Below are 16,953 nucleotides of genomic sequence, written 5' to 3'. Positions count from 1 at the left end.
TTGTTCCAGTGTTTGGAGACATTTAAAAGGTGCTGAGAGTGACGTGGCAGACCTCACACCGGGTGTTGTGTCAGTAAACTTTGTTCTAATTTGGCTGCTTCGCTGCTCAGGCCGGCCTCGTGACATTAAGCAAATTCACTCCCAGCGCTCTCTCTTAATATCTCGTCACTGTTAGTCATTACATTATTTTTTTTCTCCTCTAGAGCTGATTCACTCCCCACACTCTGACAGGCTTCTTTCAAAAGTGCTGTTGAATTCTCCCAGCAGATATGGCTGTCACACCTCTGGCAAAACAATACTTGAGAAATTGGGTGGAGGAGAAAAAAAAACAAAAAAAAACTACAGTACACACACATACAACAGCTGCAACGCAGGCCGGGCAAAAAGGGGCTGATTCACCGAGTTACTCACAGAGGAAAAGGAATGGAAGTTACAAAGATAAGAAGAGCAAGGAGAACCAACTGGGCATGAGGGAAATAAAGAAGAGATTGATTTAACCACAGCTACCAACAAACATGAAAACAGCCAGCACAACATATATTCATACACATGTTAGATGTCATTTAAGAAGGTGATGCATTAAAAAGAGAATTAAGTGAGTCAGTACAGCTGCTTCCCTGCCTTCTAACACCTTACTGTACTAAACTTAAACTGTTTGGAAAAAAATCATTCACATGATGCTCTAAATACAGATTCAGATCTTTTGGCTCATGAACTAAAATCAACACATTTAAAAGAATAAAACCTGAAAGGGAGACTTATTTTAGACGAGACAAAAGTCAAATGTGTCAAATAAACCAAAACAAAAATCATATTCAGAAGGTTATACTTCAGGAATCGAGTCCTCGTGGTACCTACGCTAACTGACACAAACAAAGTAAGTTTTCAACCAAGTAAAATCCCACACCGCATAACTTCATCACCAGATCAAAGTTCACAAGTGTAGGTTTGTTTGATTTTTAACTGTCACTGTGATCGATAAAGGCAAGAGCAGCTGTGACGGGCTGGGAACATACCTGCGATATTACTGTCCGTCTCGTCTGTCTGCAGGCTGGTGACGCTGGAGTTATCCATGCGCTGCTGCAGGTCGTTCAGTTTCTCCCGGAGCTGCTCGATGTCGCTCTCCTTGCTGTCCAGCTGCATCTGCAACTCGTTGCGATACGTGCTTTCCTCTGCCAATTGCTGGTGGTAGGAAGGTCAAAGGTTAAAACCAAATAATAGTCCACAGATCATCATACTGGGCCGCAGCGCAACCAGACGTTCACGTACCGCCTGCATCTCGCTCAGCTCCTTCTGGTATTTGATGGCCATGTGGTTAAACTTTTCCTTCTCCTGATTAAGCTCCAGCTGAAGCTTGCGGTTTTCCTTCTCCTTTTTCCGCAGGTCAGCTGTGCTACCCTTCTTCTTCTGGTCCAGCTTCATGTCTTTACGATTCATGATCTCTGCCAGTTTGTTCACCGCCTGACGGATGGAAAAGACCGAACAGTTGAACACATCGGCCGCATCTCTCCACTTGTTTACAGGAACAGTATGGAGTAACTTCTCGAAAAGTAAGAGGCTCTTACCTGAGTCTTCAGTGTGCGCTCTGTGTAGAGGATCTTCTCGTAGGTGGCCTTGGTTGATTTTTCAATTTCTTCCTTCTGAGCTACATATTCTGAGAGAGACAAGGGGAATAAGCTTGTACATCGACATTAATTACAACGCGGAGATGTGCGCATCATGAAAAGCACAGTACCTTCATCCTGAATGCGAAGCTTTTCACTTAACTCCGTCTTCTCTCTGCTGAGATTCTCCACATCTTTGGTCAGAGTTTTATAGGATTCCTCAAGCTGTGCAAAAATATGAAGATGTTTATTTTCTCTACTTTAAGTTAACAGAATTAGAAATTGAGTAATGAATATGAGTGTGGGAATAAAGAAAATGCTGTCAGTGTGTGTTTGAAGGCTCACCCGTGCAATAGTAGCCTCTCTCTCCCCAATCTCCTGCTTATGCCTTGTCACTGCTTTCTTGTTCTCTTGGCTGAGCTCGAAATACTGCTCCTCCTGAAGCGCCCGAGCAAGCTGTTCTGACTCGGCCTTGGTCACTGTCAGATCCAGCTGTGCAGACAAGGAATCCCTGTGTGCAGAATAAATGAAGTTTGACTTTAAAAAAGAAAAAACCTCATCACTTGAATTTTCCCCCCATCAAACAGCAAAAGCTGAAAGAAATGAGGAATACTTACAAAAGGTTAAAGGTTATTTAGATATATAAGAAGGCTGCAATATGCATGAGGAGAACCGAGCCTCTTACCTTTCGTTGCACAAATCCTGCACCTTCTTATTAGCCTCCTGTATCTGCCGGTTCCTTTCCTCAATCTCCTCTTTTAGTTCTTTGACCTGAGTTTTGTAAAGCGTCTGAGGGAGAAAAAACGAGATTAGCTGGAGCTTTTCACATTAAATGAGCACGACAGAGAAACTCTGACATATACTTACAGAAAAATACTGTTCAGCCTCAAGCTGGTCCTGAAGTTCCCTCATCTGTCCTTCGTTGCCTCTGTACTGTCTGTTAGCACGCCAAAACAAATATGTTAGGTGTTTGATTTTTTTTCTTTAGTAAATCCAACATGTATAATATTTTACACAGCAACCAAAACACTTCAGCCAGGAAAACAAAAAAGAGACCTGACATCTTAATTCAGCCTAGTCAGCCGACGCAGTAGAGCAAACTAGCCAGAGGATTAGCAATCAAGTAGATGGAGCTGGACTGAGAGTAAACGCTAATCCTGTGGTGTAAACACTGTAGCAGAACAGCTTTGAGAGTCACGCTCTAAGCTGGAATAACAGCACTTTTATGAAAATAGGAGGCAATTATAGGGCAATTTACACCCCGACTTCCAAGGAGCATTACTGACCAGTGTAACAGTAGGAGAAAATAAGCCCTCCTGGCTACAGCTACTGCCAGTTTGTTTCCAGGTTAAATTAACTGACACAATGGTGCAAATGCCCCATTTCATGTATATAACTATTAATCATCAATTTTATCTCCATCATATTTGATAATGTTTAAGGCTCTATAACTAGTGAGCAGACAACATGGATAACATTTTAAGAGAAAAACAAACATTGAGTTTTCTAACTAAAAGGTGAAACTTACTTGGACAGCTGTGCCAGCTGAAACTCCAGTGAGCGTTTACTTTCCAGTGATGTGTTGATCTCTTGTTTGAGCTGTTTCTCTGAACACCTAAGACGGTCCATCTCCTGCATGCGGGTCTTCAGGTCGTTCTGAATCTGGATGCGTTTGCTTGACTCCTGCTCTACCTGAATCTGCAGATTCTTCACCTGGAGAAGAACGAGAGGGCGGGAAAGAATTCTAGGAATCACAGCGCTGAAAGAAATAAAACGACACACAAAACTCCATTGTGAGGACCGCTCAGTTACCTCATCCTCCAGCCGTTCCTTTTGCTTCATCAGCTGCTCCATTTTCTGCACAGACTGCTTAAGGTCAAACTCCAACATTGAGCACTGCTTCTCAACCTCCACCACCCGGCTCTCTGCCCTCATCCTGGCTCCCGTCTCCTCTGACATCTTCTGCTGGACAGCTGGAGAACATATTTGAAAAAGCAGTTAGTGTAATGGCTGTTTGGTTTTCGGGGATAACTACCATTTAACAACTCTTCAAGTTCACTTCAGATAATATATGCAGGAATGAGGGAACAGAAAGACGGCAACAGGTTTCAACTGGCGTCTGTTCAAAGCTCGAAGATTGCATAGAGACATTTGATACAGAAAAGCTCATTTTAATTTTTTCTTTTTTGTATGTATCACCAAGCTGAGCCGTCTGGGTGAATCTTTTGCTGTATCATTCTATTGCAAAAAAAACCTGAATATGCAACAAGGCAATGTCCTAACACGCTCATTGCTTTGCACCATGAATTCCTCTCACCGAAAACAGAACCTGGAGGTGACTTCTTATAAGATAGTAGAAAATAACCATGACGCAGAGAGAAAAGGTAATAATATTTGAGACAAATAGAACAGTCAAAGCAAAAAAAGAATCTTAATAATTTGAATTAGAGAGGGGGGGGAAACACAAGAAGTGAAGCAGGGCATGAGCGCACGTAGACCTGACATACCAGACATGGCAGCTGATTTGGCTTCTTCGACAGACTCGTATTTGTCAGTGAGCTGTGCCCGCGTCACCCTGTGCTCCGTCTGTTCTTGCTCCAGACGCTGCTGCAAGGTCTTCAGTTTGTAATTCAGGTCTATCTCCAAATTGTTCTTTTCCTGTGGCGAGGGAAAACAACAAAAGAACACAACAACAACAAAAAAAAAAATCAAACAACTTGCACACGTCTACAAACTGGATGCACAAATACCACTCACTGTGACATGCATACCTTCTCCAAATTATTGCTTCTTTCCTGGGCCTGTTTGCGTTCCGCCTCCATCTTGGACAGACTAAGCTTCAAGTTTTTGTTATCCTCTTGCAACCCCGACAATCTCGCTAAGAGTGAAAGATAAAGGCAGACAGTTAAGACATGAAGCTGGGTTTTTTTCCTCTTTTTTTTAAAGCCTTTTAAAGTAATTATTTCATACCAATTCAATTCTACTTTGGACTTTTAAATATGTATTTTAACTGTATGGTAACACTTGCTTTTTCAGTTATCAATAACTGAAACTGTAATCTGGTCGAGCTATCGCAGATTTCACTTGTTTTTGAAGTGATATATCAGTGTCACCTTGCAGCTCCCTGATCTCCTCTGAGTCCTGACTGTAGTTCCTCCGTTCAGAGTCCAGGGTGCTCTGTAGAAGCAGGAGCTCTTTCTCCAGCTGCGCCTTCTCTCCTTCTACTGCGCGGCTCCTCTCCTGCAGCTCACGGTTCAAATTCTCCAAATGTGCCATTGACTTGGTCATCTCTGTGTGGCTCTTCCTCAGTCTCCCCGCCGTGTCTGACTCTGCACGCAGCAAGTCGTTGGCCTCTTCCAGCTGTCAATCCAAAATAAAAATTAAAGAAAAAAATCCAACACAAAGGGAGGGAAAAAACATTTAATGTTTTGTCCTTCAGTTTCCAGAGTGTGCATGCATGTGTCTGCTGTATACCTGATTCTGAAGCTGGGTAATCTTGTCATTTGAGGCTTGCGAGTTCTGACTGATTTTCTTCATATCTTCCAACTGCTCCTTCAAATTTGACACTAAGGGGAAATAAAGGAAATAAAGAATAAGAAAAAAAAAAAAAACACAATCAACCTCATTTAAGCTCCTCTTTCCAATTACAGCAGAGTTAGATTTAGTTTCCCCAGTATAAATTATTTTATGTCAGCAGCCTAGAGCCAACACACATCATTAACTTTATTATATGAACATTAGATTTTACCACTACATAATAGCAGCTGCTTGTTTAGCTATGGGTGTGTTTATAAATGTATTGTGACATGGCTGAGGTGCCTTTTAGTAATTCATTATTCAGTAATTCATTTTTTCCCCAGAGTGATCAGACTAGGAGTGTCTGAGGCAGGTTTGTCTTTCTTCATTTTTAGACTTTATGTTTACAAGAACTATTAACTCTGGACAGCAAATTACTGCTAAAGGACTGAAAGAAAGTATTAGCACAAAGAACTTTCGTGACTTTTTTTGTGTTTTTCTTCAAAAATAAATTAAATTAAATGTAAAAAAAAAAAAGAGCTGATAAGAGTAATTTCAAGTCAGAAGCCCATGTGCAGAAAGTCAGCAGTTAGGAAGATGAAGACGGTACGAGGTTATCAGGTAATCCAGTCAGCACATTAGGCTTCATCTGATAAAATAAAGTACATACTTCATCTTACTCAACGATTAAAATTCTCCCCAACTTTGCTAGTACTGGGTTGAACACCAATTTGCCTTTAGAACTTCTTTCATTCTTCATGGTGCTAGAAACATTCCTCCGACGTTTTGCTCCATATTGATACGAAAGCATCACACAGTTTCTGCAATTTTGTCGCCTGGACATCCAAATTAAGAATCCCTCATTCATCAGATTCCAAAGTTGCATTTATTGGTTTGAGTCCTCCTGACTGTGGAGGCCACAGTACAGTGAACTTCCTGCCATTCTTTTGCGGACCATTCTCTGAAACATCCCAGCTCATCTGGCACCAACAAACAAGCCATCTTCAAAGTCACTTATATATCCCCTCTGTTTCCCATTCTGATGCCCAGTTTGAACTTTAGCAGGTCATCTTAACCATATCTACCGGCCTTCGTGCACCGACTTCCTGCTATGTGATTGATTAGATATTTGCATTAACAAGCAGTTGAACATGTGTACCTAATAAAGTGACCAGTGCGTGTATTTTGCAAGAAGTCTAACTCATAACCTCAGCAGCATTTCATGAAGTTCACCTTCGTTTTCCAAATTCCGTCTCTTCTCTGACTCCTGGTCGGCTTTTCTTTGGTACTCTGTGAATCTGTGCTGCTGCATAAGCTTGTCCTTCTCCAGCAGAGACAAGCTGGCATCGGCGCTCTTCCTCAGGTTTGCCTAAAGCGAGGAACAAAAGAGCAGCTTTGATGTGGATGGGGAACAAGCCCTAATCTAGCCACTGATCTGAAACAGTAATATATTTAACTTCATAGCTTGCTAGCGACACCACACTATATTAACAAAATCAAAGGAGTGTACTGCAAAGCTGATAACAGGAATTTATAATGCGAGGAAGAAATATTTCAAAAAGGCATTTACCTCTTCATCCAGCTCTTTCATAATCTTTTCAATCTTGTTGTTTGATGTCCTAGGGGCAACAAGAGAAAAATAATAAATAAAAATAAATAAATAAACACTCTGAATGTCTCTCACAGGGATGAAACAATGAGGCTGAAGTTTGTAAAATCTTGTGAAAATTGTTTCATGGAAAACTCCAGTTTCCTCATAAAATTACAGAGGCACCAAGGGACAGAAGACACTTTGGGACCATGTCGTTATTAAGTGTCATTCAAGCTTATACATACCATTAATCCGCCCACGAAACAAAACTTTTTTTTAGAGTTTGCAACTCATCTATTCTGTTCTCATCAGGCTCAACGTTTTTGCAAGATGTCTTTAGTCAGACTAACAGGCAGACTCATTTTCCCATCATGGATTAAGAAATTTACATCTTCATTCTTTTCCTTCAAGCCGAGGCTTTGTCTTAATCTGTATTTTGGAAAGTGGCTATGAACGTAAGACAAAGGTTTATTCCATACCTGCATTTCTGCTCCAACTCATCTTTCAACTGCATTTCACTGTGCAGCTGCTCCTCTAGCTGGTAGATTCGTTTTTGCAGGTTCTCCAACTGAACAGAAACATTCCATTTCAACTGATCAGATAAAGTCGCAGACATCCAACGTGTCAAAGACCTCGTCTTGAAGACTTGTACTCACATGACTCTTATCTTCTTTTGTGGAACTGCTACGCTTGTCACTGCTCTTCGTGTCAGCGGACCTTCGCAAAAGGCTGGGAAAAAAAGCGTTAACAGACAATGAACTTTTCATAAGTCTGTGACATTTACTCTGAAATTTGTTGTTGTTTGTTTGGCTCCATGGCTAAAGCATCCTTGATGCACAATTAAAAACCTGTATTGACATAATATATACAGGTATAAATATAAAAATTCAAGAAAGATGAAGGGAAAAAAGCAGAACACACACATAATTTAGTGGTACAAAGAACAAGTCTGGCAGACTTACTGTTGATTACTGTAATAGGTGAAGCCTACAAACGGGAGCTGGTTGCCCACAAAGGCCTTTGGTATGGGAAAGGTCTCCTCCTCTCCCCGATCCTCCTCAATGTCATCAAAGTTACTGGTGTCAGTGTCACTGCTAAGTTCGGGGACTACAGGGGCAGCCGCTGCACACAGCAAAGGAGACAACAAAGAGAGTGGGGACACACACACACACACACACACACACCAAATTTTATTATACATAAAAGCCTCCATGTGTTAGAGGGCATGACAAAAATTCAGAGCACATGTTTTAGAAAACACTCCTAAAAGTGTTGGCAGGTCTTTCACTACAGGGAATAACATAACACAAAGTCAGTCAATGTCCTGATACCATTCAAGTTTTGTTTAATATTAATTAATAAACACCAGGGATGTCAAGAAAACTGATATTTCAGAACAAGTCAAAGCCAACACTGTGATTACTTAGTAATAACATAAAATAGTTTGCAAATGCAGCAACAGGTGTGGTGTGACTTGTGGGAAATTTTATATGGAGGAAATGATGAAGATCATCATAACAGATGAACTACACATTGAATTTAAGCTATGTTATAAGATGTACAGGGTGGGCCATTTATATGGATACACCGTAATAAAATAGGAATGGTTGGTGATATTAAAGTCCTGTTTGTGGCACATTAGTATATGTGAGGGGGCAAACTCCTCAAGATGGGTGGTGACCATGGTGGCCATTTAGAAGTCGGCCATCTTGGATACAACTTTTGTTTTTTCAATAGGAAGAGGGCCATGTGACACATCAAACTTATTGGTAATGTCACAAGAAAAACAATGGTGTGCTTGGTTTCAACGTAACTTTACTCTTTCATGAGTTATTCACAAGTTTCTCTTTGTTCACAGCCATTGACATGTCGAAGAGGTTAACACACTAGGAGCGGATCGAAATTGTGTTGATATCTGGTGAACGCAGTAACCGGGTTATTGCATCAGATTTCAATGCAAGACACCCTACGAGACCACCCATCTCCCATGCTACAGTTAGCAAACTGCTTGCTAGGTTTCGTGAAACTGGTTCAGTGTTGGATTTGCCAAAATGTGGACGCAAGAAAACTGTCACTAGTGGCTGTTCTAGCTTCATTCGGCAAGAGCCCACAGTGTAGCACTCGTCGTATGTCACTGGAGAGTGGCATTAGTCGAACATCCCTTCGGCGGATATTAGCTACTCACAAATGGCACCCTTACAAACTCCAGCTACTGCAGCATCTCAACGAGGATGACCCAGATCGGCGCACAGAATTTGCAGAATGGGCGAAACAAAAATTGGAACAGGACCCTCAGTTCACCCAGAAGATTTTGTTCAGTGATGAAACATTTATGTGAATGGTGAAGTTAAATAAAACCACCGCTACTGGTCTGACACTAACCCACATTGGATGGATCCCTCCAAGACTGTTGGAACAACAAAAGTGATGGTTTGGTGTGGTACATGGGGTACAACGATAGTGGGTCCATTCTTCATCAATGGAAACCTCAAGGCCACTGGATATTTGAAATTGCTACATGATGATGTGTTTCCCTCTTTGTGCACTGAAGCTGGCACGTTCCCTGAGTTTTTCCAGCAAGATGGTGCACCACCACATTATGGGTGCCAGGTCCGAGCATTCCTAGATGAACAGTTTCCTGGAAAGTGGATTGGTCGTCGTGGGCCAGTTGAATGGCCCCCAAGGTCTCCCGATCTGACCCCCTTAGACTTTTATCTTTGGGGTCATCTGAAGGCAATTGTCTATGGTGTGAAGATACGAGATGTGCAGCACCTGAAACTACACATACTGGATGCCTGTGCTGGCATTTTTCCTGCGGTGTTGCTATCAGTGTGTGAAGAGTGGGAGAAGAGGGTTGCACTGACAATCCAACACAATGGGCAGCACATTGAACACATTTTATAAGTGGTCAGAAACTTGTGAATAACTCATGAAAGAGTAAAGTTACGTTGAAACCAAGCACACCATTGTTTTTCTTGTGACATTACCAATAAGTTTGTGTCACATGGCCCTCTTCCTATTGAAAAAAACAAAAGTTGTATCCAAGATGGCCGACTTCTAAATGGCCACCATGGTCACCACCCATCTTGAGGAGTTTGCCCCTCACATATACTAATATGCCACAAACAGGACTTTAATATCACCAACCATCCCCATTTTATTACGGTGTATCCATATAAATGGCCCACCCTGTATAAGCCAAAACATTTATAACCTGAAATGATAGTTTCAGGCTAGAAACACATAATGTTCACAAAGACTTATCCTGTACAACTGATTAAAAAAGCTGATTAAGTCAATGTTAACACTATGATCAGTATTTAAAGAGCTTGCATTTAATGTTTTAACTGTTAGGAATCATGATATTTCAGTATTAATTTCTACTGACAACCATATTTCTGATATCCTATGGCTAGAACATACTGAAGCAAAGTAAGCCTATTTTTTAAGTGCAAAAGCTTAAAAACTAAAATGTTCTTTTTTTTTTTTTTTTAAATAACACATGCAAACTAAGTCATTTATATAGTCAGTTAGCCCAAACCAAAACAAATTTCTTGGCTTCTTCTTATCACTGTGGTATATTATAAATATTTAAATCTGCTGTAATTATGATATAATTATCTTTTCCCCCCTCCGGAATGACTTTTTTCTTTCTTTGGAGACCCTCTTAAAAACAAGGGAAAGCAGCCAGCTAGTAGAGCTGGTCAGCCCCTGATACACGAACGGGGTGGGGGTGGCGGTGGCAACAAAGTGCTGACTTCAGCCTAGTAAAGTATTAAATATAAAGCCAGTAAAGAACCGACTATAGCTAGTGGATTTAGCACTACATTTCTAATCTCTCTTTGCTCCAGTGTCAATCCCAGCGCATTAACATTTGCTTTAAACTGCTTTCCCCATTGTTGGCCTCAAAAATGCTGCGCTGCAAGTTATTACTCTGAGCAGGAATCACGTTTAGTCTTAGAAAGGATACTGAATGAATGGCTCGTCTACAAGAATTTCCTGCAACTGTCTGCAGTAGGTCAAATGGAAAACATGATCGCAGGATCCATGATTGCAATAACAGTGAGCCGCAGCCAAATTAAAAGGGAGTTGTGAAAATAATCCTTAACATTAAGAGTGAAAACATTCGTACTCTCTCTGATGTTCTCCCACGTCCACTGGTCATTCTTGAAGAAGGGATGCCTCTTGATTTCATCTACACCATTACGGCCGAGTCGAACATCCCTGTGGGGGTCAGGAGGAGAAATTTAGTAATTTCAGCAATTCTGTATGGTAATGTCAGCAGAAGACAGCAAGTATCTGAATGCAAAGAGAGCCATTATCTCTGCTATTAAGATTTTTTGTTTTTCACAGAGGGTTCTCTACATCTGAAAACAATTTATGCAAAGAAAAGGATCTCTGACAAAAAGCTTCGTGATTCGCTGCTCGGTCTGTGGCCATCTAACCTGTCGGTCAGGAAAGCACAGATCAGATTCTTGGCGTCATTGGATATGTCGCTGTCATCAGGGAAGGTCAGCGCATTCTTGTGGTTCATAATTTTGCTATAGGTCCCCACTAGTGAGTCTGCATAGAAAGGAGTGTCGCCTATGCACGGGACAAACGAGAGCAACAGGTAAGTAATATGTCTGGCTCTAAATATGTAAAATAAGTCATCTTTCAATGCAAATACTCACCAACTAACATTTCGTACAGAAACACTCCCACTGACCACCAGTCGCACTCTCTGCCATAATAGCCATCTCCTCCTTGGGATTTCAGTACCTCAGGTGAAATGTAGTCTGGAGTTCCCACTGCTGTGTCACATCGTACCATACCATCCTGAAGGGCACGAGCATCATCAACATTAACAACTCCAACACTTTACTTCAAAAAAATTATCATTATTACAGGGATATGGTAAATAGACTCATTCTTATATAGCACCTTTTCACTTTGCCAGAGCACTCAAAGCACTTTACACAAGATGCCTCATTCACCCATTCATATAAGCACTTAAGCACTTTTGTCTATGCTTAAGTACTTTCTAGCTAATATTCACACAGACTCATACTCCGATAGATGCGTCAGAGAGCAATATGGGGTTAGCATCTTGCCTAAAGATATTTGGCATGCAGACTGGAGAGCCAGGAATCAAACCACCAACCTTCCAATCAATAAATGACCAGCTCTACTGAGCTACAGCCAACCTGCCATCCCAGTAATTACTATTATTAATGTTGTTGTTTATTTAATTCTATAAAAGTGGATGAAAACAACGACTAAGTGATTTATCAGATTTTAACCTAAATTACAATTTTGGCTTTCAACAATTAGATCAAAATAAAACTATGATAATAATACAAATACTCTTCTTGCAGTGTTATTTATATGCCAGCTATGTCCAGACACTTAAACTCAGCTATTAATCTTTAACTCCTCGAGATCTATCTTGAAGTAAAACTCTTAAAGTAGATTTATGCGATTTTTATAAAAATGTTGAGGTGTCGAGTAGGAGCTGCAAATAATCTAAAGCATTATTCACATCTTTCTGGCAACGAAACCGCCTCCCAGCTTTCTAAGTTAGAATTTTCCCCTCTCTCTAAGTAAACAATTAATCAACAGGTGCTGAGCTAAAGATCTGACAATAAATTCAGAACTGGTCCCCAAAAAAACCACCTCGACACCTCCACCTCATTTTTCCTTATACAAGGACACATTCTTAAAGTTCAGTAACTCCATACTCGTTGTTAAGATAATGTCTAATATTGCTCAATAATCAAGATTAAAATACAGACCAGAATAATCATGACTGGGATTCTCACTATAACTGAGCAGCATTAACTTGAGACACAGAAATTTTTAAAATAATCTTATCAACATGATCTGACAATATGGCTGTGTTGAAAGAAAGTGAATCTGATACCTTGTTCATTTTCATGCAGGTCCCAAAGTCTGCGAGCTTTAAGTGGCCTGCTTTGTCAAGCAACATGTTATCAGGCTTTACATCTCTGAGGAAACAAAAACATCGTTAGACATCAGTTCAAGCACGACGCCAATAAAAACATCCAAATCAAACACACGCATCACAAGGAAACTAAACTCATCCAAAACATTCAAAGGCTTCAGCAGCGTTCTCATGCTGAGCCGATGCATGGGCATTAGCGTTAAGGTTAGAGAAACAAAACAAAAAACAACACAGTCAGATCTGTCTGAACGCTGTAGCAGCGACAGATCAGATGGCATGAGGTATGTGGGCAGCTGTTAATGAGAATAGTGTTCATGTTTCTCTGCACATCGTGCAAATCTGAGCACGTCAGGAAATCCTTTATACAAGCTGTTATAAGACCATTTAATGCACAATAACGTTAACTTTATTAGAAATTAACATTGTTTTGCTGTTTGGGATGTGTTGTGTAATGTCTGGGTTAAAGCTGCCGTGGAAATGTGATTTCCTGCAAAAGGATTAATAAAGGATATATCCATCTAAAAAATGCTTTACTCCAATTAGAAGAAAACTGATGGAAAAACATTCCACCACTGTACCCAGTAATGTTATGAACTCAAAGTGCTTCAGGGCTGTTGTGTGGAGAAACAATTTGATGTTCAGATGCATGCCATACTTGTTGCTCTGCTATTGACTATATAAAGCTCCCTCTGGCCCACGCCATTTCACACATTGGCAAACATGTTTGTTGCACTGGATACCATGAGAAAAAAAAAACAAGCAAAAAAACAAAACAGTGCATGTCTACCCAACTTATCTTTAGCAATCTTTTACATATTAGAAAGAAAAATGAAGCTGACAGTGTGGAAAAATGTTTTGGGTTTTTTTTTTCCAAAGTTCTGAGAAGCAGTTGTGAAGTCTCTTAAAACCGATAGCACCTAGCAACGTTACTTCCTGCTTATTAAAATGCTTCCTTAGATCACAGGTTGCCACCAAACCTCTTTGATCCCGCTACAAATCTCACACAATTACAACGGGAAAAAATGCCTTGTGGGAAAAAAAAAAAAACAGAACTAGAAATGACGATGTAACGTTAATAAGTCTTTTTAAATAACGAAAATAGCTTCTTTTTCAACATATATGAACACCACAAACAGAGAAAAATACAAATGTTGTACTGTCACCTGTGAATGAAGCCCATAGAGTGGATTCCATCCAGGGCCAGGACTACCTCGGCTGTGTAAAAGCGAGCCCACTTTTCTGGGACATCATAGTTGCTCATCAAGTTTACCAAATCACCACCAGGCATGTACTCCATCACCATGTAGAGGTAGCGGTCATCTTGGAATGCAAAAAAGAGCTGTAGAAGGACAGAATTCAAACAATTAGGAAAAGGATTCAAAAGTATCCCAACAATTTATGTCAGACACATGAATGAGGCTGGATTTATGTGGTCTGAACCATGTCTGACTAATAACTGCATGTTTAGACACTCCTCTGTCCCATCATACCTGAACGACCCATGAACTATTGGCAAAGGCCATGATGTCCCTCTCCTCCCAGAAGAAAGCAGAGTCTGACCTCTTGATCATCTCAAACTTACTCAGCAGCTTCATGGCATATACTTTGCTTGTCGCTTTATGTCTTACCTGAAAAACGATAATGAGGCAGCAATCAAATCAGACTTATTCATCAGTGTGCTACATTTATAGCTACTGTGCTATTCAAAGAAATAAAGAAATAAAAAGACAGAATGGCACTCTTACCAACTGCACCTCTCCAAATGCACCCCTCCCAATAACTTTAACCACCTCATAGTCCTCCGCTTTCATTCGCAGATCACGAATGTTACTAATCGTCTCTTTGTCTGGGGGGGAAGAAAAAAAAAAACATGCAAAGTTACCAGGAGAAATGCACAAAGCTCTTGTTATGGTGTTGACCTTTGAGAGAAGGTGTATCTCCATCACTGAGGGATCACAGCCTCCCTGTTTATGCAATCTCAGGGGTTACTTTCATAGGACATCCACATTGTTGGCAAGCAAAGCAGAACAAGTTGACAGCGTACTGCAACTGCACAGCTGAGTGACGCCGTTTAGGGAAAGTTTGTTGCTTACTGAGAGTTGGCCTTTCCCTGATGTAATAATTCTAGCTCCCCTTGGGGAGTCAGTATCCACTGTTCAGCCAAATTTGGTCAAAGCAGTACTAGTGGGATAATTTTCAATTCACATGACTCACAACTAGCACGGGAATGCATGGAAAAGCGGGGTGCGGGGGGGGGGGGGCATCCAAGTTCAAGTGATCTAAAAATAAAAAGAAAGTACTAAGCTATTAGAATAAGAACATTTGTGAGTCATTTCCACCACGCATGAGTTCCTGGGATCATGATCCCTACTTGAAAAATCCCAGGCAACCCTGAAGACATTAAAAAAAAACATGTTTAGAAATGCAACAAATAGGAACTCCAGTTACTGTTATAGATAATATACCGTGTGAGTATATCTGCTCACGAGGCCGGGTGATGGATTAATGTCAGTAGGTCTTGGCATACATACAGTAGAGCAAACAGCTGATTTGATTGTGGTGCAAACCACAATGCATGGCTGGGGATTTAGAGCCAGAAGTGCTTCAGGCAAGTCATGCTACTGAAGATCACTGTCTTGGTAGATAGCGCCATTATTCCATATCCATCAATGCCTTTCACGAAAATACAGAACCAAGAGTAATTGAGAAGATGCCTAATGGCAGTTTTTGCCTAGGGGTTTACAGTAGGTCACTTGATATTCAAATATGACACGTTATATTCTAGTTGTCCTCAAAACTTTTTTAAAAAACCTGTTAAGAATGCACAAAAAGTTACGGCATGCACCATGACATTAATATCCTGCACAATCTTAGCAGTATCTCATGCATTTCTGATGCATTAAGATGGACACTTGAGATCCCATAAAAACCACCACATGATCAATACAGTATGAGTACAGATTTGAGTGCAAATTCTGGGGTACACGCTATAACTCACCATTGTCCCATATATTAAGTGCTGGAAATTGAGCAGTTTGACCAGATACATTAAGGAAAGAGAGAAACCTTTGATTTATAGATTTTTTTTCATCATATTTATAGCAGCTTCCCCATTCTGGGGACACAGTGAAAAAGAGAAGCCAGCCTTGACAGACATCAGGCGGGTCACCAACCATTTATGAAAGCCCCTTTGTTGGGGACACTAAACAGCAGACACCTATTGTGTCCAAGCCCACATACACGCCGTGACCCAAAAAACTGCTCCTCCCCCCTCCCTGAGTCTAGACTTATACCCATACATAACTGTGAACACAAATAGTTAATGAGAAAGACACAGGGAGCTCTCATAAGGGGGAAAGCTTGATGCAGTGTACTTACATCTATTCAAAAAGTTGTCAATACTCTTGTTTTTCCTCAGGGCGGGGAAGTCAAGGTCATATACCAGTGCATCCAAGCCATCCTGGAAGAAAAGCAGAAGGGTGACCATGCATGAAAGCAAAATTAAAAGGCTGCTACAACGTCACAGATCCGTCATCTCACACGGCATGAGAAAAGCGAACTGTGAAACCGCTCTGTGCAGAAATGTCACTGGCAGTTGGCTTCTAGTCTGGATCATGTTACTGTTGGGGAGCACTTCAGCATTTTGTTGAAAAACAAAACAAATTTAAAAAAAAGTTTTAAAAAGCATGGCTTGCATATTGCATGACACTTATGACGGGGATGCACCAGGTTATCGGCCAGTAACTGCACATGTTATGACATCAACCAATGGCCGAGAGCTTTTCTGTTCCAGCTTCAAATGTGAAGACACAGGGAGCTCTCTACCAAATTGCAACTTTAAACATCAGAATTGGAATCAGATGAGAATTTTGCATCCATAATGTTTAGCACCAACATAGTGCATTCAAAAACATTATCTTTGGTCAATACAATTTTTGCCATCTATAAATGAATGCAATGATTTTTTTTTAGCTTTTGTCTTTTCAAGCAAAAAGTATATTATTCCAAACTGACATCACAAGTTTGTATAAGCAGTTGCAGCATCACTGATGCAAAAAAGCTAAATGTCAAAAGAACCTAAGAAATATATGGTAAGTAATGATGACTGGACACTTCCCTATCATAGGCATTACAGCGATGTTCCTGGCCCTCCACGGAGTCATAACTTGATTACCATCATCTCTGCTAGGGTACGACTTGGATCAATGATTGAAAGCAAATAAAATAAACAGACATAAAGTATTTGTTGCCATTTTGTTTACAGTACAATTTTTGTGATTTCAAAAACTATAAACATG

The 16,953-nt window shown here is 40.6% G+C and overlaps 1 protein-coding gene and 1 long non-coding RNA gene across 3 annotated transcripts in view; one reads left to right on the top strand and one right to left on the bottom strand.

The window, feature by feature from the left end:
• Window positions 1-16,953, bottom strand: part of rock1 (Rho-associated, coiled-coil containing protein kinase 1) — a 31,208-nt gene that overhangs the window by 4,608 nt on the left and 9,647 nt on the right. For both annotated transcript variants that reach the window (XM_040019319.1, XM_040019327.1), the window contains exons 2-27: window positions 16,034-16,115; window positions 14,401-14,501; window positions 14,146-14,283; window positions 13,819-13,994; window positions 12,614-12,698; window positions 11,385-11,529; window positions 11,157-11,295; window positions 10,844-10,935; window positions 7,674-7,833; window positions 7,368-7,440; window positions 7,191-7,279; window positions 6,691-6,739; window positions 6,354-6,489; window positions 5,079-5,170; window positions 4,718-4,964; window positions 4,376-4,482; window positions 4,112-4,262; window positions 3,417-3,577; window positions 3,133-3,317; window positions 2,472-2,541; window positions 2,290-2,393; window positions 1,950-2,115; window positions 1,736-1,829; window positions 1,566-1,654; window positions 1,270-1,461; window positions 1,017-1,182 (exon numbers count right to left, since the gene is read on the bottom strand). In XM_040019319.1, coding sequence (XP_039875253.1) covers window positions 1,017-1,182; window positions 1,270-1,461; window positions 1,566-1,654; window positions 1,736-1,829; window positions 1,950-2,115; window positions 2,290-2,393; window positions 2,472-2,541; window positions 3,133-3,317; window positions 3,417-3,577; window positions 4,112-4,262; window positions 4,376-4,482; window positions 4,718-4,964; window positions 5,079-5,170; window positions 6,354-6,489; window positions 6,691-6,739; window positions 7,191-7,279; window positions 7,368-7,440; window positions 7,674-7,833; window positions 10,844-10,935; window positions 11,157-11,295; window positions 11,385-11,529; window positions 12,614-12,698; window positions 13,819-13,994; window positions 14,146-14,283; window positions 14,401-14,501; window positions 16,034-16,115 — 3,289 coding nt within the window. The remainder of the gene's footprint in view (window positions 1-1,016; window positions 1,183-1,269; window positions 1,462-1,565; window positions 1,655-1,735; window positions 1,830-1,949; window positions 2,116-2,289; window positions 2,394-2,471; window positions 2,542-3,132; window positions 3,318-3,416; window positions 3,578-4,111; window positions 4,263-4,375; window positions 4,483-4,717; window positions 4,965-5,078; window positions 5,171-6,353; window positions 6,490-6,690; window positions 6,740-7,190; window positions 7,280-7,367; window positions 7,441-7,673; window positions 7,834-10,843; window positions 10,936-11,156; window positions 11,296-11,384; window positions 11,530-12,613; window positions 12,699-13,818; window positions 13,995-14,145; window positions 14,284-14,400; window positions 14,502-16,033; window positions 16,116-16,953) is intronic.
• On the top strand, window positions 4,391-15,104 carry LOC120726115. Its single transcript, XR_005694279.1, has 3 exons — window positions 4,391-4,508; window positions 7,482-7,484; window positions 15,091-15,104. It is a non-coding gene; the product is annotated as an uncharacterized LOC120726115 (long non-coding RNA).

This window comes from Simochromis diagramma, unplaced genomic scaffold, assembly GCF_900408965.1.
Source record: "Simochromis diagramma unplaced genomic scaffold, fSimDia1.1 OVJJ01000205.1, whole genome shotgun sequence".
NCBI classification, from domain to species: domain Eukaryota; kingdom Metazoa; phylum Chordata; class Actinopteri; order Cichliformes; family Cichlidae; genus Simochromis; species Simochromis diagramma.
This window is presented reverse-complemented; position numbering and strand designations above follow the sequence as displayed.